This window comes from Lepisma saccharinum, chromosome 7 (assembly GCF_977018435.1).
Source record: "Lepisma saccharinum chromosome 7, izLepSacc3.1, whole genome shotgun sequence".
Classification (NCBI taxonomy): Eukaryota; Metazoa; Arthropoda; class Insecta; order Zygentoma; family Lepismatidae; genus Lepisma; species Lepisma saccharinum.
Genome location: NC_139235.1, coordinates 92,660,126 through 92,681,939, shown reverse-complemented (window position 1 = coordinate 92,681,939; position 21,814 = coordinate 92,660,126). Strand labels below are relative to the sequence as shown.

The 21,814-nt window shown below is 38.6% G+C and overlaps 1 protein-coding gene across 7 annotated transcripts in view; it reads right to left on the bottom strand.

Annotated features, from left to right (window-relative positions):
- Positions 1–21,814, bottom strand: part of Sarm (sterile alpha and armadillo motif) — a 247,392-nt gene that overhangs the window by 189,555 nt on the left and 36,023 nt on the right. The window contains exon 1 of one of the 7 annotated variants that reach the window (XM_083125637.1): positions 16,201–16,380. The exons of the other annotated variants lie outside the window; for them this stretch is intronic. Within the exon in view, the coding sequence (XP_082981763.1) occupies positions 16,201–16,302 (102 nt within the window). The 5' untranslated portion in view covers positions 16,303–16,380. Of the gene's footprint in view, positions 1–16,200; positions 16,381–21,814 lie in introns of those variants that run through there. 7 annotated transcript variants of the gene reach the window in all.

Here is a 21,814-nt window from a genome sequence, read left to right as displayed (position 1 = left end):
GCTGAAGGGTTTGGAAAAGGAAGGAGCGCTCAAATTAGTTATGGAACAGAGTGTAGCAAGTGTGGAAAATAAGAAGAAATGGGGGGGGGTGTTTTTGGTGAAAGTGAAGAAGGAAGAAGAAGAACGAGTGGAGTGAATGATCTGTTTGGGGGAAAGGAAAGGATGTGTACATAGGGGACAATTTAAGTGCCAGCATAAATGAAAAATTCAATGTATCAAATTGTAGAAGTCTAAGTTCCAATAGCTACTATGTAGTGCGCACAGCCAATGGCTCGCACATGAAAGGAAATAAATCTAATCTAATCTAATCTACTATATAAATATCTGACCTGACATTTATAAAAGTAACAAATTAAATGAAAAAATTCAAGTGTAATTCCCGATTTTCAAGGCGTCCTTTCCAAAAATTCAAGGGTACAAGTAAATGTATTTTAACTTAACGTATTACCACACCCACACACGCACACAAATATACGAGGCTTGTCCGGAAAGTAAAGATACAAACCAAAAATAAGATATAAAATAAATGTATTGCTCGCAACTAAAGTTACACTTGATACACCGATACAGAGGCAATTTCTCCACATAAGTGCCACCATTGTCCAAACATTTGTTCAGGCGGGGAACAAGTTTTTGTATCCCTGAATCGTAGAAATCCGCCGCCTGCATCTGGAACCAAGTTGTGACTTCTTCTCTGACTTCATCGTCGTCAGCAAAGTGTTTTCCACCAAGATGTTTCTTGAGATACAGGAACAGGTGGTAGTCGCTGGGTGCAAGGTCGGGGCTGTATGGCGGATGGTGAAGGACCTCCCATTGAAACTGTGCAAGCAGATCCTTGGTGACATTCGCTGCATGGGGGGCGGGCGTTGTCATGAATAAAGCGGATTCCACTTGACAACATGCCTCTCCGTTTGTTTTGAATTGCACGTCGAAGATGTTTCAAAGTCTGGCAGAAGGTTTCAGCATTAATCGCTCTTCCAGGCGGCATGAATTCCACAAGCAGGATGCATTGGCGATCCCAGAAAACGGTTGCCATCAGCTTGCGGGTTGAAATTGACGTTTTGAATTTTTTGGCTTTTGGAGAATGGGTATGGCGCCACTGCAGTGACTGTTGCTTGGATTCAGGCGTATGGTGGAACACCCATGTTTCATCACCTGTCACAATGGAGTCCAGGAATGCATCTCCCTCTTCTTCGTAGCGAGTACGAAAGTCCAGTGCATATCCCAGTCGTTTGGTTTTGTGTTCGTCAGTCAAATGTTTTGGGACCCAGCGTGCACACAACTTTCTGTACCCTTACCCACTCACAACTTCATGAATAGTGGTTTTCGAACTGTCAGGAAACATCACACACAATTCTCAAATTGTCACCCGCCTATTCGCACGCACCTCTGCTTCAATACGATTGCGAAGGTCGACAGTGATTACGGACGGCCTGCCACTTCTCTCTTCATCATGAACATCACGTCGACCTTCTGCGAAGGCACGGCACCATTTCGCCACATTTTGACGATTCATTACGTTCCCGTACACAGTCACAATTTCTCGGTGGTTCTCCGATGGATGCTTTCCTTGTGCCTGCAAAAACCTGATCACGGCACACACTTCGCACTTGGCGGGATTCGGTATCGCCGCTGCCATTTTCAACGCGCGTTCCTCGCACAAGACTCAGCGCAGCACTGACGACTCACTCCCAATCCTCGTCGTATGGATCACGGTTACTGCCAGTGTTGCCAACTTTGGTACACATTTTTCCCCTAACGTGCAACTGTGTTTGTATCTTTACTTTCCGGACAAGCCTCGTATTAACAATATTAAGAGTCTGTCTGATGCCAACGTCTCAAAAATTCTAATTCAATTCAATTAAACGGTGTATATATTTTAAAAATTAATTTACATTAGCCACATATACTCAGACTCGAAATACATCTACAAACACAAGCCACAAATGCTACGAAAAATTGCAGCTTTCTTTTCCTTCATTGATAAAAAAAAAGCTAAATGGTGAAAAAAATTACCTCAGGGCATTTATAAATATGTACAAATTCAATGGGATTGAGATTGATAAAAGTTGCAATATTTCACGTCTACGGAGAAAAATTCAAGCAGAATTCCCGATGAGTACCTACCCTGATTTCATAACATATTTTTAAATATTTACTAATTTATTTTATGTTTAATATTTGTGTTCATGTATATGTGTATGCGTAGATTAAGATCTTCCTCCCCCCATCCCCCCCAGTCTTATATAGACACCTACGGATGTACGGATAGCCATACCAGCTTTGCTATTTAACCCTGACCCTCTTAACATCCCAAGGGTCACCGATATTTCTTTTCGTACCACCTTACGATGCATTGTGACACGACAAACAATAGACGACTTTTTTCCGTATCGGAGCAAGTTCTCATTGCCAAACATTGTAAACCTCCTTGGACATTTTATTTTTGGAAAGACCTGCCAACGGTTTTATTCCTTTACAAGTCCAAGCAAATGCATTCAGACCTCGTGACACCGGCTTCCGCGTATTATGCATTTGACAATACTCTATGCTTTGTACGTATATGGGCTTCTGTTGCATTCAGTTGCCGTGTTATTCGCTGGCAAGGGCAGGCTCTAAAAGTTTGTGGTCTATGGCGATCGGACAATGGGCTAGCCTTGGGGATCATTTCACGGTGGCAAGGTCAGGCAGAAGTGGCCGTAATAGCTTCCACGAAGCAAGTAGTGTATCTTTTGTGATCGGAAGATGTATGGTCGAGAGCTTGCGATGCCCAAACTTGGGGTCGTGATTCGCGAGAGGGTCGCGAGTGACTTTCAGAGTAGCTGGAATGATGCATCTCATCATTTCGATTGATTGATTGAATCTGGAATTGTAGGTGCGTCAGCACTTAGGCTATTTTGTTACAAACCAAAATATATATATAACTTTCTCATTACGACACCTGATTTTAGACTATGTAGGAAGAGAAAAACTAGGCCATGTACCTATATAAGTGGGTAGACACTCCCATTTCGCTCGTTCTCGGCGTCTTCAAGGAAGTAAAGTTCCCATGTCAACGCCAATCAGTTTTGTGACTGTCTTCTACATTCGCAAATAACTAACATTTACTTGATTTTTATTGCGTACAAGTTTATAAAATTAACAGGGAACTATTGAGATTAAGAACGCTGTATCAATGTCGATATATGTTTTAAGTTGTTGATTTCGATTCGTCTTTGTTATACTGTATGTAAGAAGATTGACTTAAAATGTCCTGTGTCAGAAATCGAAAATGAGTTTATATCAAATGTTATAAAGTGAAATAATATTTTGGAAGTAGAGTTGTGTTGTTTAATTCTTGCAATGTAAGTATAACAACATTATGAAAACCAGTTGAGCACTGGGGACTTGCAATTTAATTTTAAAATTGTGTTAAAGTCTGCTCATCCTTCGCGTACAGTGGGATCCATGAGTATTATCGTGCAAATTGTCCATCACCATGTTCTTGCACTTTATTTGACCCAATAAGAGCTTCAAGAATTAAAAGAAAACTCGAAACAAGTTGTTGAGAACTTCTGCACCAACATACATAAAAATCCATCGCTTAAAAATACATAGGATGTAAGAGAGAAATTAATGAAAATAGTCATGGACAATTTGCACGGTAATACTCATGGATCCCACTGTACAATACATATTCAGTGTGAAGTATCGTTGCAGGTTGCAAACTTCTAAGAAATGAGGTTGCAAACTCCTAAGAAATAAGGTTGCCAACTACAGAATCGCGATCATCTTCCCATTGAAATCAGTAATTTTATTCACAATTTCTAATCTATTTTTTCTTCTGTATTATACTCTCTAGGCTTCAGGCTTCGCAGGTAGCCTAGCTAGGCTAGAATATACGCCCCTGATAACTAATAAACATAACTTTCATATCGGAGGAGTAAAATATTCTTACTTGAGTTAAAAGCTGAGTTTGTAAAGGGGAGCCCTCGGCAATTTAAGGACAAAAAACACAGGACAACACACACACAGCCCTACAGAAGATTATACTGGCCGTAGGTTCAGACGCCAGAGCATCGTTAGTCTGCAAAATGCAGTCCAGGGTGTACTACGTGGAAGTGGGGTTGACAATTGGGTGTACTACGTGTTAGAGTCACCCCTTACACCTCTCTCATCATCTCGAATTACAGAAAAGAATTGATTTATTTTACTTCAAGTTTCTGTCACTTTTGGCTAATTACGAAGGTGAGAATGAAATGGATGAAGGGACATTCACAAATAACAGGTGGCGCAAAAGTCATCATCCTATTTGAACTGATCTTTATTTTGGCATCTTGTTGTTTATATCAATAGTGTTTTGTCAGTTAAATAGAAGATGCTCACGAAATTTATTGTGTGCGAAAATGAATAAGCATAACCCACAAGAACGTGGAAAAATTGTGACAATATTTTTAAGGAATAAACTATCTGTAATCTTGACACAACGAGAATTGTGACGACATTTTAAAGTTGGGAATTGGAATTCCCCCAATTTGACCGTTGGAGGTTTTTTTCCTTTGGGGATATTTGAAGTCATTGGTTTATGTGAATAAGCCAGAGACGTTACAGCAACTAAAGGACAATATTCAGCATGAAATTGAAAATCTTTCCCCGCAGATTCTTTCCAACACCGTGGAAAACGCAATAAAAAGAGCACAAATTTGCATCAATTCGAACGGTGGTCATTTATTGGATGTTATCTTTACAAATTGAGGACATAAAACATTACAAGTATTAATAAAGGTTTAACACAAAAAAACCTACTTTGTTTAATTTAAAACCCAAGCTATAGGTTATGAAAATCAGGTGATGACTTTTTGGCCAAACTTGTATATATGGACAGAACATAACACGAGCCCCACTGAGGTATACTGGCTGCGAGTCCAGAAGCCACAGCCTTTACCCAAAACAGACCGCAACTTTTTCTCCGAACAAGTTTAGCGCTACCAGTGATTATTAATATGCATGACATCGAGACGAGACTGGCAGTGTCTCGGTCTCATTTCGAGTTGCAAATGCCTGTAGTGGAACCACAAGCAAAACAACCTGCGCAGACCCGCGACTCCTGTGCACAGAACTCCCGAGAGGAGTTGACCATGCTTCCTTATGGCCCGAGCTGAAGGAAAGAAGAGAAAGCTGCGCGGGGACTTTTCGTCCAAGGTTTTTTTTTCTTGTGGTCAATCTATATTTCGTTGCAGTCTCAGTCTCGACGGGTGCGTATCGATCTCATCTCGAATCTCGAAATATATAATACAAACAGTACAGCTGTATCACCGAACAAACTTTCACAAGTCACAGAGGTCGTTAAGGCAAGAAACTTTTCTTCACAACATTTTTCTGCTTGACGTCTCGTTTCGACGCCACAGGCCCTCGAAAAACGGGATTTCATCTTGAATGTACGTGCAACGACGCAACACAAGTTCACAATTCGCACTGATGCAGTGCTTTTGCAATTGCTAAAAACGAATTCTATAAATTATCAAAATAATAGATATCCACCTGGTCTGCCTCAAAAAGTCGCACAGAAAATTAAATTTTGCTTAGGTATAGTTTTCATCGTATCAAAGTCTCGGACTCAAAGTAATCTAAAAAAAAATGTGTAAAATCTTGGATGACAAAAATATTAGATACCTTACATTCATGTGCAGGCTTTCAAAACCAAACTTTCATGAATGCCATACGAAATTTAGGCATATAGTAATTTTGGATCGTAATTTTATTAATTGGAAATATGCCAGTAGCAGTAGTTCATTGAAACTATAGCACTACAAAATGTACCATGAAAGATTAAGCACTGAAATATATCTCATAACATTAAGAAAATGTTTCTTTATTAAATAACTATATCATCTGCATATTGCATCATTTCTTATATCATTATACTAAATATTAAGCAATGTACACCTTCGAAAAAGCTCTATGCCACGTACAGTAGCAACATCAAAACAATGAACCTACCAATAGCTAAGTGGCATTTATCGTCATCGAGGACCGTGCCACCTTACTTTCTGACCATCCCTCGTGTTTTATGACGATCAGCGAACACAATTGAAACGGGGTATGAGAAAGCAGAACTGCTGAAGTGTTTATTTTTCAGGCAGGCCCCTCACCTCACCTCTCCCCCCGACACACACACATTTCCCATTTTTTTCCCTTGCATTTAGTTGCAACACGTGCATGGTAGCAAAGAGGACATGCAATCGTGGTCATTTCTGTGAAAGGAAAGCCAACCTCTGAAGCATCGGTCACACCTTCTGGATTCTTTTCTCTCGAGCTCAACGGTGCTTTTATGACTCACTCTCCAAGTGTCGCAACCGGCAAATCACAATTCCTCACACCTGCTGCCCAATGGTAAGTAGGGTTCAGTTGAATCCCGCGACCAGTTCGCGATGAACCAGTTCATGAGAATCATTCCAAGAACAGCTCGTGTGGTTTGATACATAACATCATAGGTTTAGTCGGAAAGTTCATGAAATTAAACGTCAGATAGTCAATTTAGGCAACTCACTCACGATCTCGCCACCGAATATTACGGGTTCGATTTCTGGCCTGTATTCATGAATTTCATCCAATCATCGTTCGTCCTTGTCGACGCGATTTGCAAAAAGTGGCAGGAAAGTGACGCTAAGTAAGGAAAATACAAACACAATGTAATTTCAAAAGTATTCCGTAGGAAACTGTGAAGTAAAAGATTGCATTAGGCTATATGGGTTTCTGTAAAAAATGATCGTTTTGTTACATTAACATCGCAGTCACAAGCACAAATGATTTGCAGTTCACATTACAAGAGATAAGGTTATATAATCTTTCGCACATTGACTGCTACAAGTGTATGTGCTCCCGATGGTATAGTGGTAACGTTGTCGCTTTGTAAACAAAGGGTCCTGGGTTCGATACCCGGTGAAGGTACATAGTGGTTTGGATCTCACTTTAAACGTTAGGTGCAGTCCTCAAAACTCAACCCAGTTGCATTTCATAAAGTCTGGCTTCATATTTCATGCCACATGTTGCGTGCGTCTGTTGACAAACTTTCGACCTGCTAGTGTTGCCAACTACGGAGATATGTCCCAAAAATTGCACTTTTTCACTCAACCCATAAAATCACCAGTCATAAATCCATCAAATGCTGCACATGATCAATATTGGTTTCAAATGACAAGATTGACATGGCAGCAGTCATCAGACATCTCATTATGACTCTCCGATAATTTCTTATACGTATATTTTTTCACTCATTGCATATCTGGAAAAATGTTAACGCTGCCTTCCGCCAGTTATTAATTTATATGATTTTCTGTATGGAGTAAAGTGATAATGTTAAGCATCGAAAATTATCTCAAAGGCTGAAGCTTTATAATTAAAAAAAACCGGTATAAATATCTCTTAAGGTTTTCATGATATAAATTTTCAAGGTTTGAGTTGGGCAACTTTTGAAACACTCTGTATATCTAAAAATGTTCTTGCTTGCTTCGCTCGTACTGCAACCATTTCTGTAAGAGTCATCATATCAAGACGTGAACATATTTTAACTTTCATAAATAATAACAACATCCTGAATATGTACCGTAGACGACATATATTGCCTCATATACATGGAAATTATTTCAGTCTCTTACCGCGAGAGCGTCGGCCGCTCGGCGGCCCCTTCATGCAACAGGTACCGGCAAATTGCGTTACAGGAAGTCCGCAACAGAAACCGCTTGTTTTCTAGCAAGCCGTCTTATCTTGCAGACATGTTGATCCCTCGCAACAGTGTGCACAACCACCACACAAGAAACAATTTCAAATTTAATCTTCCACACTGCAACACGCAGGCTTATCAGTCACTGTTTTCACATTTAGATGCAAAAACCTGGAATGCCCTACGGAAGAGTATGCCAAGTACATCTAAAATAGAATCTTTCCGAAACGAAGTAAAGAATTTCCTTTTAGGAGAGCAGAAATTGTGATACTATATTATGTTATGTTTTTTTGTCTATATCTTGTTTTTATTTCTATTTATAAGTAGTTTCTTTTTCACCATTTTTGTTTATATCATTCAATTCACACAACATTTATTGCAATTATTTGATCAATAGTACAGTAAAATCTCGTTAATCCGGACCCCGATGAGCCGGACTTAGCTTAATCCAGACAGGCAAAAGGGGGGGGAAAAAAGCAGAATGCAAGGTTTTAAATGTGGCTAGAAGTCAACAAGATAACTTCCCGAAGAAAAGGCAGTCAACCACTGATGAAATTCCGTTTCCCGCAGACTTTGTACTGTACTGTATAGTGTATTTAGGCCTATGCCCTTTAAATACACCATAATAAACGTGTTTTGTTGCTATAAACGGAGTTTTATTGCACTTTCTACTGGTCTTTAAGGTTATTTCAGTTAATCCGGACTTTCGTTAAACCGGTCAACTTATCACCCCATTAGTCCGGATTAACGAAGTTTTACTGTAGTATTATGTAGCTAAATCGTACATTTTGTATTATATTGTATTAATACTGTCTCCGCATATCACAAATGTAGCTAAATTGAAATGTCATCCATGACATGGTTTAGGTAGCAGAACAGCCTCAGGCTGAACCTCGCAAAGACAAATAAAGAATTTAAATGTGAAAAAAATTGAAACGTATACTTATTTCTTAAAATAAGTTCTTGTACACCATTTGTTCTTGGTGATAATGTGATATATAAGGTCCCGAGTAATAGCCTAATGTAATAGCCCATACACTAAAAACTGATTTATTTGAATTGACGAATCACGTTTGGTTAACCTTTTTGGTAACCCCAAACAACAACAAAATAATGATAGCCTTTACTATAAATTTGCAAATTTTTGACAAATTTTTTGGTAACGATTTCACGATCACTAAAATAATTTGCTTGTGATGAACAATCATTTATTTTTCACATATTTATTCAAATATTTCGTTACGAGAAACTATATTTGGTTATTTCAAAATCTTTTCTCTGTATAGTATATGAAAATCGGGAAATAGGTTTCCTTAAATGATCGTGCAGGTATATATTACAGCCCTTCATCTAAGGCAGGATGCACTTGCTTTATTACGATATATATATATAAACATTTTCAGTACATATTAATAATGCCATATACGAGGGTCACTATTTATATTTTGAGCCTTGGCAACACTGATTGAAGTTAGGCGCGATTTGACGTTTGCACGGAATCATCTGGCATTATTGACCATAACGTACTTCAAATGTTTTGTCAATAGCTTCATTTGTGTTGTTTATGTTGCCTTGGAGATTGCGCGACAACAATAAAATGGAATTAACTCGTGAACATTTTCTTGCAATGATTTTTTACGATTTTCGACGTGGATTATCAAGACAAGAGTGCATCGATCAACTTACTTCCACATTTGGCGATGAAGCCCCATCCTTTGCCACTGTGAAACGCTGGTATAACGAATTTAATCGTGGCCGCCATTCGCTCACCGACGAGATTCGCGAAGGTCGTCCAAAATCAGTTGTTGTTCAAGAAAACATTGATGCTGTGCAAAACCTAATACTGCAAGATCGTCATGTGACGTACTGTGAGATTGAGGCAACCATAGGCATTAGTTCCACCAGCATATATAAAATATTACATGATCATTTAGTTGTGAGAAAGGTATGTTCTCGTTGGATCCCACACAATTTGACAAAAACTCAAAAAGACGCTCGCGTCAATTGGTGCAAACAAATGCTCAATAAATACAATCGTGGTGCTTCAAAAGACGTATATAAGATTGGAACAGGTGACGAATCATGAATATATGCATATGAGCTGGAACGTAAACAGCAGTCGACTGTATGGGTGTTTCAAGATGAACCCATCCAACAAAAGTTGTTCGCGCTCGAAGCACATCGAAACAAATGGGCGCCTGTTTTTTCGGGGAAAACTGGTCATGTGGCAACTGTGCCTTTAGAGGAACGTAGAACGGTCAACTCTGAATGGCACACAATAATTTGTTTGCCAGAGGTCTTCGGTCAAATACGAAAAACAAACAAACGCCGTCGGATCATTCTTCATCAAGACAATGCCAGCTGTCACACATCTCGTCTAACAACCGACTTTATGAACAGTCAAAAAATCGAATTGACGGGTCATCCGCCGTACAGTCCTGATTTGGCACCCAATGACTTCTTCTTGTTCCCGAATGTCAAGAATAAATTGCGTGGACAACGATTTTCGTCGGCGAAAGACGCCGTTGATGCGTGTCTCAAGAAGATTGGAAAAACTGCTTTGACAAATGGTTCGAACGAATGCAAAAGTGTATTGACCATAAAAGAGAATACTTCGAAAAACAATAAAGCAGTTTTCAATGCCAAATTCCTGTTTTTTCATTGTTAGGCTCAAAATATAAATAGTGACCCTCGTATTAAGTAATATTTCAAATTGGTGTTCACTGTCCACTTTTTTTTATCGCAGGACAGTTTTATTTTTAACAACTGAACTTTGCTACAGTTAGGTGTGAAAAGAGTATCTAACTAACTAACTCTCTAGCCTTCTTAAACCCGAAGGTTCATGGCTGCAGCAACACAGGCCTTCCATCTGTCCCTATCTTGAGCAAGATCTATATACTCTTTTCCATCCCTACGGATTTCCTTTAGGTCCATCTCAACGTTGTCCCTCCATCTTCGTCTTGGCCTTCCTATAGGTCTCTTACCATCAGGTTTCCCAACAAGAATCCTGTGAACTCCTCTTTCCTCTCCCATTCGTGCCACATGGCCTGCCCACCTAAGTCTTCTTGATTTAATTATTCTAATAATATCTGGACATGAATACAAATTATGTAGTTCTAAATTATGTAACCTTCTCCACTCATCTGTCTCCTCATCCCTTTTAGGTCCAAAGATTTTCCTAAGGATCTTATTTTCAAATACTCTCAATTTATGTTCCTCTTTCAATGTAAGGGACCAAGTTTCACACGCATATAATACTACAGGCAAAATTACTGTTTTGTATATTTTAACTTTTAGTTTCTTAGATATTAAACGAGAAGACAAAAGTTTATGAAGAGAGAAATAACATGCATTTCCTGAATTAAGCCTACTTTTTATTTCCTCTTTAATATAATTTTCATTTGTTAATATTACTCCTAAGTATTTGAATTTGGAAACTGGTTCAAACGAGTTGTTATCAATAATTAGATTTTGATTATTACCTAACACTTGGTTTCGGCCTGTAAGCATATATTTAGTTTTCTCTTTGTTAACTTCCAAACCTATCTCTTTAGCAGTTTTGAAAAATATTTTAGCATTATTCTTAATTGTATTTATATCATCCCCTAATAAGTCTACATCATCTGCATATGCTAACAACTGAGTCATACCATTTAATTTTAGTCCTTCGTTAGTTTATTTTACCTTCCTTACAGCATATTCTAAGGCAAAATTAAAGAGCAATGGAGATAATGCATCTCCTTGTTTTAACCCATCATGAATTGTAAATTTGTCAGACACATTAATACCCACACGAATTTTACTTTCTGTTTCACTGGTGCATACTTTTATCATACTAACAAGCTTCTTAGCTATTCCAAACTCGACTAATATATTATATAATTTATCTCTTTTGACCGAATCATATGCTTTTTTGAAATCAATGAATAGCTGATGGACATTTTGGTTATATTCCCACTTTTCTTCAAGTGTCTGTCTGATGTGAAAAATTTGATCTGTAGTTGATCTGTTACGTTTAAATCCACATTGATAATCACCTATAATTTCATTAGCATATGGGGTCAGTCTTGTTAAAAGAATGTTAGATAATATTTTAAGTGTTGTTGGGAGTAGAGAAATTCCACGGTAATTATTGCAATTCATTTTATCACCTTTTTAAACACAGGAACAATTATGGATTCTTTCCACTGTTGAGGGATTTCTTCTTTATTCCATATTAAACAAATTAATTTATGAATTTGACATATTAACGAATTTCCACCATATTTAATTAACTCAGCTGGTATTAAATCAATGCCAGGTGCTTTAGCCTTTTAATAGCATCTTTAACTTCAGTCAAGTTAGGTTCTGGAACTAAAGGTTCTGCTGTGTGCACTTCATGAACTTCTCCTACATGAACATTTAAAAAGTCATTAAAGTAGTTCTTCCATCTATTTAGAATATCGCTTGGGTCAGCTAGAAAATCACCGTCTTTATCTTTTATCAAGTTTACTTTAGGTTGCCACCCCTTTCTAAATTCATTTACACCTTCATATAAATCTCTGATATTTTTGTTTTTGCTGTTTGTTTCAATTTCGTTAATTTTGCTTTTCAAGTAATCTCTTTTTTTACTTCTAAACGTGCGGTTAACTTCTCGCTTTATTCTATTATAATTGCTTAGATTTGTATCATCAGAGTTATTTAACCACCTAAGTCTAGCCTGATTTCTTATTTCTATTAGATTATGACATTCATTATCAAACCATGGATTACTTTTTCTTTGTTTATGGTATCCTATACTTTCTTTAGCTGCTGATTCTATTGCATTACGTATGTGCTCCCAATTCTTATTTACGTCTGTTTCATTTATATTTTCAGCATCATTTAAATCCTGCAAAACATCAAATCTATTTGACAGTTTAATTTGGTACTTTCTTAATTCTTTCATCAGCAAATTTTCCTGTATTAAATTTTAGAACTTTTAGATTTTGTTGCTTATGATTTATCACTGCGAGTCTTTCTCTTAATTTAGCAATTACTAAATAATGGTCACTGGCACAGTCAGCACCTCTATGTGTACGAACGTCAATTATACTAGTATGCCTTCTCTTATCACTGAGAATATGATCTATCTGATGAGTTTTACCATCTGGAGAAGACCAGGTATATTTATGGATATCTTTATGTTTAAAAGTGGTAATTTTCACAATTAAATTCTTTGAGGTTGCAAAAGTAATCAATCTTATACCATTATCATTACTTAATTCATGAAGACTGTCTTTACCAATCGTGGGTTTAAATGTCTCTTCTTTGCCAATCTGTGCATTACAGTCACCTAACAGAATTTTCATATCATACTGAGAAAATTTATCAAAGACCTGTTCTAACTCTGCATAAAAATCATCTTTAGTATTATCATCTTTATCTTCCGTTGGAGCATGTACGTTTATTAAAATAATTTTACACCACCTACCCTGTAAAACTGCATATGATATCCTATCATTAATAAATTCTACTGTTTTAAGAGCCGAGATAATTCTATTATTTATGAAAAAGCCTGTTCCAAAATTATGATTTTCAGTACCACAATAGAAAAAAGTATAATTTTTAGTTTTACAATTCCCTTCTCCTGGCCACCTAACATCCTGGACAGCTACTACATCTAATTTATACTTCATTATCTCATTAACTGTACACTGAAATGCCCCAGGCCGGTAAAGGCTCAGAACATTCCAGGTGCCTAATTTAATATCCTTATTCCTAACGTAGATCTTATCCTTAGTCCAGGGACCTCCAAAAGTAGTCCCCACCCGGAGATCCGAACGGGGGACTATTTTACCTCCGGAATATTTTACCTTGGGAACATCCATGGCCTTATATTGCTGTTTCTTGACATGTCTTTTTACAGTGCAGAGTTGTCAGCTCTACGCCTAACCCCCAACATGAATGGAGGACCGCACCTGTCGTTGGTCAGCTGATCCCTTGGATCTAGCTGGGAGGATCACATTGTAGTCCACCAACCATACCCCACTTCTGCCGATTGTGGGACGCTCGTAGACCCATGACAGGACAGCTCTGTAAATCCCAACAGAGCAAAATGTTGACCATTTCACTCTGTTGGTTGACTAACTGCAGTGAACAAGTCACTGGGCGATGAGGTCGTCACATCCTCCTTACCTCCTTTAATCTCACACTGCATTAAAATGAATAGATGGATCTTTGTTTGCAATTTTCACATTTCGAACTCTTCATTTTCCGTTCCGTTAAATTGAAAATGAGCCCAGAACAAGGTCCAGAGCTTTATGTGTTTTGGAATTGTTATCTGGTCTTAAGAGCTGTTTTTAAAATGTAGATCTTTATTTTGTTTTAATAATATTTTGGTTAGTATTGCTATACAAAAGTAAGTGCATTTGACACAAAATTGATATAATTTTCGCTATGTATTCATTACGAGGTCAGCGAAATACTGTTTGAGCGTGAGGGCTTATCAAGATTTTTCCATTGGGGGAGTATAAGTTCGAATTCAAAGGGGTGCAAAGGTCAATTTATAGCAAAAGTACCTTAAAAATTTCGTATTTAGGGGGATGTTGAGGAAACGTGGGGGGTTACGGAGGGTGTTGAGGGATGGGTGGATGTATCAGTGACCCTGAGCATTAGAAAGGAATGTAAACTTAGTGTAGGTCACTGGCGTACGCAGACGGGCTACAGCTCCCTCCGAAATTTTGAGAAAATCAAAATATTAAAATGACACCACCCGGGTAAAACCAAATCAATCAATGCACATGCAACATGGCCCCGATCACATTTTTTGTCTTCGAAGAACTTCTAAAATGAAGGTTAAGAATGCAAATTACGAAATATTTTATTTTTCTCCACCTCCCCCCAGAACGCAGCTATGTAATATTTATCTTTACAATTCCGGTTCGGCACCTATGACAGTATCCAAATCTATGGAAGTTAATGCGCTCATAAACAGCGCTTTCCAGATTTCACCGGTGGACGGGCTGGTGCACCGCTGATGCACGCTTCGGCTTTCCGTATTTCACCGGGGCGCACCAAAGTTTTCACCAGGTTAAACCATGACGTCGTCAATTTACACCAGCCTCAAGAGCTGGTGCGGCTGTTGAATCAAAATGGCGTTGTCTTACGTCGGTCACCTCTTAGGCGATAAGGACCAATGATGGTCTTGTGAAATAGATGGTGAGGTACGCATAGTGGTATGTACAGTCATCGGCAATAATAGCTTCCCTTCAAGGTGTTATGTGTGTTACCTAACTCTACGACAGTGGTAGAATCTCTCTCTATATAAAAATGTATGTATGTATGTGTGTATGTTTGTTCAGCAATAACTCTCGAACGCCTGGAGCGATTTCAATCAAACTTTGTACACGTGTCACTTGCAATCTGGAAATAAATACTGTGGGGGTAAGACACCCTGGTACTCCTAGGAGTGGGGTGGGAAGGGGGTGACATGAAAAAATAATCTAGAACCACCGATATTAAATTCCGCACAAAGCGACATCCGTGCCTCTATGCAATCCGCACAACGCTAGTGTTTCTCGGGCTGTCTAACATTCAGGCTGTGTTGCGAATGGAATCCATAGTTTTTGTGACACTCCCAATGCGGTTCAACTCCAAGTTCATCACCTATCGGCATGGGGGGTGAGAGGGGGTGAAAAATAAAATGCCACAAATGACCTAGATTTGTGTCGAATCCATAGTTTTCGGAGTCGCTAAGCTATTTGGTGACATTCACGATGACGTTTAAAATTAGTTACATTTTACACTATAGTTAGAATTCATTATTTTCCTGTCTAATACAAGATTGGGATAAATAAATACCCGGGCAACGCCGGGTAATCAACTAGTTTGCTATAAAAACCACTTATCGCAGTAGAGATAGGCAACACACATGACATCTTGCAAGGAAGCGAATATTTCAAGGTCTAGATAAAGGTGTCCCATTTTTATTGCCGCTGACTGTACAGTGGCGGAAAGATATACGTCATAGGGCTTTAATGTCAGTAGCCCTATGGGGGAGTATATCTTTCCGTCAGTGTACATCAATAATTTAACCGGGATTAGGGCTTTCAATCTCTGGTTTCGGAGACATCACGGGATTGGGAGGAGGGGGTCTCTTTGAAGAAACTGGACCAGTGGAGGTGTTATTACCCCGAGCAACCTCACTTAAATGCGGGATATGAACGCAAAGTGGATAGATATGCTTTTTTAAAAATAGCTAGTCCTATATTTTGTCATATTTCCCACAATTTGGTGTCTTTTCTTTTTTATTTAAGGAATACGGGACCAAAGGTAAGATTATGACACCCCACCAACTCCATTTTGGACACGCCACTGGGTGTAAGCGGAAAGGGCTAGTATACTGGTACACCCCTCCCCTTCTAACATCGTCAGTGACGCAAGAAATCGGAAAACTCGCTGAAAATTAAGACCTTTTTTGTTGTGGAAATAAAATCGGTAACATCTGATTAGCTTTTCAATTCAGTCTGGGAACTTACCGATCGCACCCCGTTCCTCAGCTCGCAGTTTGTGTCGTCTGGAACCGTCATGCTCCGTCGGAAGAGCCGCGGCCTCTTTAGATCTGCAGGAATCGTCTGCATTTTGACACCACAAACAAAAGGATATCACCTAAACCAGCTCAAAAACAGGCGACGTATTCACCCGCACAGCTCCATCGGCGTATCACGTCTCCCCCGATAAATCGTACCGAATGTTCAAACAAGATTCCCCTTTCGCTGTTTCACAAGCAACTGGACCCACCGTGCTTTCCGAAGGCCCGATCTGTGCGCGCGTGTTCCTAAAAACAGCACGAGCGGCGGGCCTTCCTTCGACCTGTGACAGTCAGCTGTCCGCGGCAGTGTTGCATGCTATGAGAGGCGAAAATCCCCCAGCGGCACGCCAAAAAGTTACTGTCAAAACATATTCCCCTCACCTAACTTAGGAATTAGGATCAAGGAATCCCGGGTTCAATACCCGGTGGAGGCACATAGTAGTTCGGATCTCACTTTAAACTGTAGGTCCAGTCCCTATCTGTGCATAAAGTAGACTTAAAACAAAACAAAATAAATAAAATTAATTAAAGAGACTGGACCTTTGGCCGACGTGAGCCAAGCGGCTCTCGAAAATTCTTCTCCCTTCGAAAAACCGCTAAGATATTACAAATTTTGAAAAAAATCTGAAAGCAAAAATGGTAATAAACAAAAAGAAATATCATTAATTTCTGAAGATAACGGTTTTTAGAATAATTACATTTGGAATTACAGAACAGAAGTTACAACGATTTTCATGAAGGTCTGAAAACGCTAAAATCACCGCGCAACCAGATCCAAACGTAAGCTTGAAAAAAATTCAGTGTTGGTTTTGTACACTTGAAGCAATTATAAATACTTTTTTTTTTAATGGTGAAGCGACAAATTAATTCAAAATTGATCTAAATGGTGTGTAATGACCCTGGAAAGATTTCCATTTCATAATAATAACAATAACAATCAGAATATTGTTCCTTGATTGAAGTGAAACATCTGTAGATAGTAAACAGCGTTCAAGTAATTTTAAATGTTGTCCATTACTGCAAAATAGATCTACGTTGATACAGTTACTCAAAAAAGTAAATGTTAAATACGTAACGCGTTACTTCCAAGGAAAGTGGGAAGTGCCCCAAAATGGGCCATAGCTAATACGGTATTGGCTGGTAGAAAATTTCGTGGATAAATTTTTTATTCATAACAGTTCAATTTGAACTGTAAATTACTGTTACCGAATTAATCATGATCTATATTTTTTTAGGCTCTGTTTGAACAAAGTTATTGGGTGTAACAAAGGCATAAAATACTGATCAACTTTATAACATTTCATGATTTTTATTAACAAAATATTAACATGGTCATTTACTGCCATCTGTGAACGAAAATACAAGCTTCAGATCTTCAGAGTTTGGATTAATAGTTAATTTTCGACATATTAATGACAGAAAATGACAGAAATTAATTTTAATAATACATCTTCGATTGATGTAATGTTAATTGAGAACGACAGCAGCCATTAGGCTTATGGGCGTCGAACGGATCGGTCATTTGATTGTCGAATGAAGCCTATATGTATGACAGTCAATTAAAAGAAAATACAATTTCGATTAATTAACATTTCACCAGAATAACCGAAGGAAAAATAGCTCGAATAGCAAAATAAAAAATGTGGAAAACAGGTTGGAATTTGAAGTTTGCAAATTCCAAAAACTGAAATTCTTAAGATGTCACATAATATTAAATTCCGTGACAAAAATTTCCTCATAATTATCAAAGATTATGCTTGATTGAGGTTGGTAAAACAAAGAACACAGAATGACTCATCTGGTACATGAATTAAAGTCTCTCCAAGACCTGTAATTATATAATATATGTATAATTATAAATGTCCCTACATAAAGCGCCTCTAGGGTTCACCCAGCCTATAATCAATGTTTATCTGCAGGGAAAGGGGGGGAGTTAAAGGGGGCCAGAGCATGGAGAGAGAATTTGCCCCACCTTTGTACACTCCTGTTCAAGTAAAGTAGCACATTCTTCAAATTTTCACCCCTACAAAGTGTGGCACTTTATGCGAACGACATGGTGCCATGTACAATTTGTTATACATTAATTTATATTTCGTAATGATTGTAGTCGGCAGGGCGTCTGACTGCCACGGGGGATACCGGTTCGATTCCCGGGGTGTGTGATCCTAGGTCGAAATTTTCCGGCCCCCGCATAAAGCGTCTCCGTGGCTCACCCAGCCTCAAATCAATGGGTACCTGGGCGCAACCCTGGGGTAAAGGCGGCCAGAGAGTGGTGCTGATCACATCACCTCCAAAATGGCCTGAATCGAGAATGTGTGGGGTACATGGGCCTTACCTAATATGCACGGGAAACTTTACCTTTTTTACCTAATGATTGCAACTAACTATTAACAAAATAAGTTTATATCTTTAGTTAGAGAAATTTAGTTTCAGCTGGAAACACTGCTTAAACATCTCTTTCACTTTCTCTGCAGCCTCCCTCCCGAATCATCGAGAAAAGCAACGTTGCCAAGTATTTCCCAACGCTCTGCTGCCCTCCTTACGTCCAATGTTTTGACATTAGAGCTGTCACTTTTCCAATGTTTAGCTTCAGAGAAGGAAGGAGAAATAAAAACTCGCTACGAAAATAAATGGATCATCATCCACAAGGTGTTCTTGTTCAACGTAGACTTTACTGCGGATTAAAAATCCACTGTTCTGGCACGCAAGACATTAAAAGTGTTGCATCTGTGACTGCACCGTATTAAAGGATGTACACAGTGGCGTGTTCAGGCAGGGATTTCGGGGGATATGACCATGGGTGTAGTAATGATTTCGGGGAACGCTAGCCCCGTTGCAGATTGTAAACCAAACTTTCGGTGGTTGGGCAGGTGAGAGTTGGAAAGACACTCACCTTATGTGAAATACATATTTAATAAACACACACAAGTAACTGGTTACATAAACACAATCCCTGTCGCAGAGATGAAAAGTGATAATGGTACACATGGACGTCCGCAGGATTTTTTCCAGGGAGGGTCAAGCAAGGTAATTTTCTTCCGGGGGGGGGGGCAAAAGAGGCATATTTTTCCCCATAATAGTGATGCCCTCTCAAAAAACACTATTTCAGTCTGAAATTATCATGTTTCTTCAACGAATTTATAATAATTAACATAAATTACTGTGACTGAAATGAAATATAGTTTTTAGGTAGACATTCATTTTTAAGGGGGCCTTGCCCCCACCCTTCTGCACGTCCATGATGGTACACAAAAGACAACGACGTCTTGCAGCCATGAATGCTACTCACACGAAGACAATCTCACTCAATCTTTTTAGTAATTATAGTTCACAAAAAAAATGTCTTGGCCGCCATATTGTATCCAAAGACATGATGGAGCTAACAGACATCCTTTACACATTTTAATTCTGCAAAATTTGGGAAAAGGGAGATCAGTACATATTCATTCATTCATTGTTTTCTGCCTAATTGGCAGGTTTTTCACTGCAATCTCCAGCTTTCCCTGTTATCTGCCTTACGCTTCGTAATAGCATACGACCCAGTTAATTTAATATCATCCATAAGCTGATATCTCTTTCTTCCACGGACTTTTCTTCCTTCAACCATTCCCTCCAAGGCATCTCTTAGCAGGCAGTTCCTTCTTAGACAGTGTCCTAACCAGTTTCTTTTCCTCTTCTTGATGGTCTCCAGTATAGATCTTTTTTCACCAACTCTTTTCAGTACGGCTTCGTTTCTTACCTTGTCCGTCCATTTTACACGCTCCATTTTTCGCCATGTCCACATTTCAAAAGCTTCGAGTCGTTTCTCTTCATTTCTTCTCAACGTCCAGGTTTCTGCACCATATAGTGCTACACTCCACACAAAACATTTCACTAATCTCTTCCTTAGACCTATGTCCATGGGTCCACAAAAAACATTTTTTCTTCTATTGAAAGCTTCTTTTGTTATTGCGATTCTCATTTTCACTTCTTGGTTGCAGCTCATGTCACTGCTTATAGTGCATCCGAGGTACTTGAAGCTATCCACTTGCTGGATTCTTTCACTGTTTGCTCTCACATTAATATTCCTTGGTTTCCGTCCTATAACCATTGCCTTTGTCTTCTTTACATTAATCTTCATTCCATACTGCTCACAGCTGCTGTTTAACTCTTCTAACATACTATTTATGGTTATTTCATCCTCAGCGAATAATGCCATGTCATCAGCAAATCTTATGCAGTTTATTCTTCTTCCTCCCAATTTGACACCTCCTGTACCCTGGAAACAAGTTTTCACTATATCTTCTAAATAGATATTAAACAAAGTAGGCGATAGGCAGCATCCTTGTCGTACTCCTCTTCCAATTTCACAGCCTTCTGTCATTTCGTCTCCTGTTCTCACTTTAACTCGTTGATTCATGTATAAGTTGCTTAGAAGTCTTCTCTGTTTCCAATCTACACCAATTTTCTTCAGAATTTCTAAAAGTTTAACCCAATTCACTCTATCAAAGGCTTTCTCCAGGTCTACAAATACTACAAACACCTCCTTTCCTTTCTCTAAATATCTTTCCCCAATGGTCCTCAGTAAACCAATTGCATCCCTTGTACCTCTTCCTTTCCTGAAACCAAACTGTTCTTCCTCTAACTCGCCACTGACCTTCGAGTATAGGCGTCTGTTCAGAATTCAAACGTTCCCCGACATGTATTCCATCTTTATGCAATTATGCTATTATTATATACTGCTGGACAAAAAAAAACCGGACACTTGCATTTTTTGTGATAACGCAATGGGTCGATAAAAGCTCTGGTACAAGGGCTAACTAAATGTTGCAGAAACTGAATTAAGTACGAATGCATAAACAAAGTCCGAGCCTATGAATAGTGCATATGGTACTACATGATCTGCCGAACATTCTGTAATATACCTGCGAGCTGTTATTGCAATTCAGATGTCAAATATTAAAGTGTCCGGTTTTCATTGTCCAGCAGTATATTTTCCCATATTGAGTAAAATACCCAACGTTTTCCTTTCATCTGTATTCCGTTTTGTCTCTGTTAATTTTAAATATTAACAATACGAATGTTTTCTAACATTCTTCTAACCAGAATATTATAACCGATCTCCGTGCCCAGCGTGCTACGCCTACCATGCCTGGGGTCCCGGGTTCGAATTCAGAACTGGGGAATATTGTTTTATGTAAGTATCCCTTCTTCATCAATTTCATCATGTCATCACTCATCCTCATCTTCCCGATTAGCCAAAAGTAGAACAAAACCAAGTAAAATGAACCAAATCAATCAATATTACAATATTTTCCGCAAGATACGTAAGCAAAGCACAGGGAATTCACGTGTAAATCTGGCTGAAAGGAAAGAGCTTTGAACAATTGATGTCATAGTTCAAACACTTACTTTCTACTTTCCATTTAAGAATTTTATCGCGTTTACCCTTCCAACAATCAATTCGATTAGTGAATATCCCATTGTTGCAAGTTATTGCTCATTGTCTGCACTTTCTTGATGTGTGGGCATCTCCGGGTCATAAACAAAACACACACACTCAGTCTTTCCTCTCAATATAA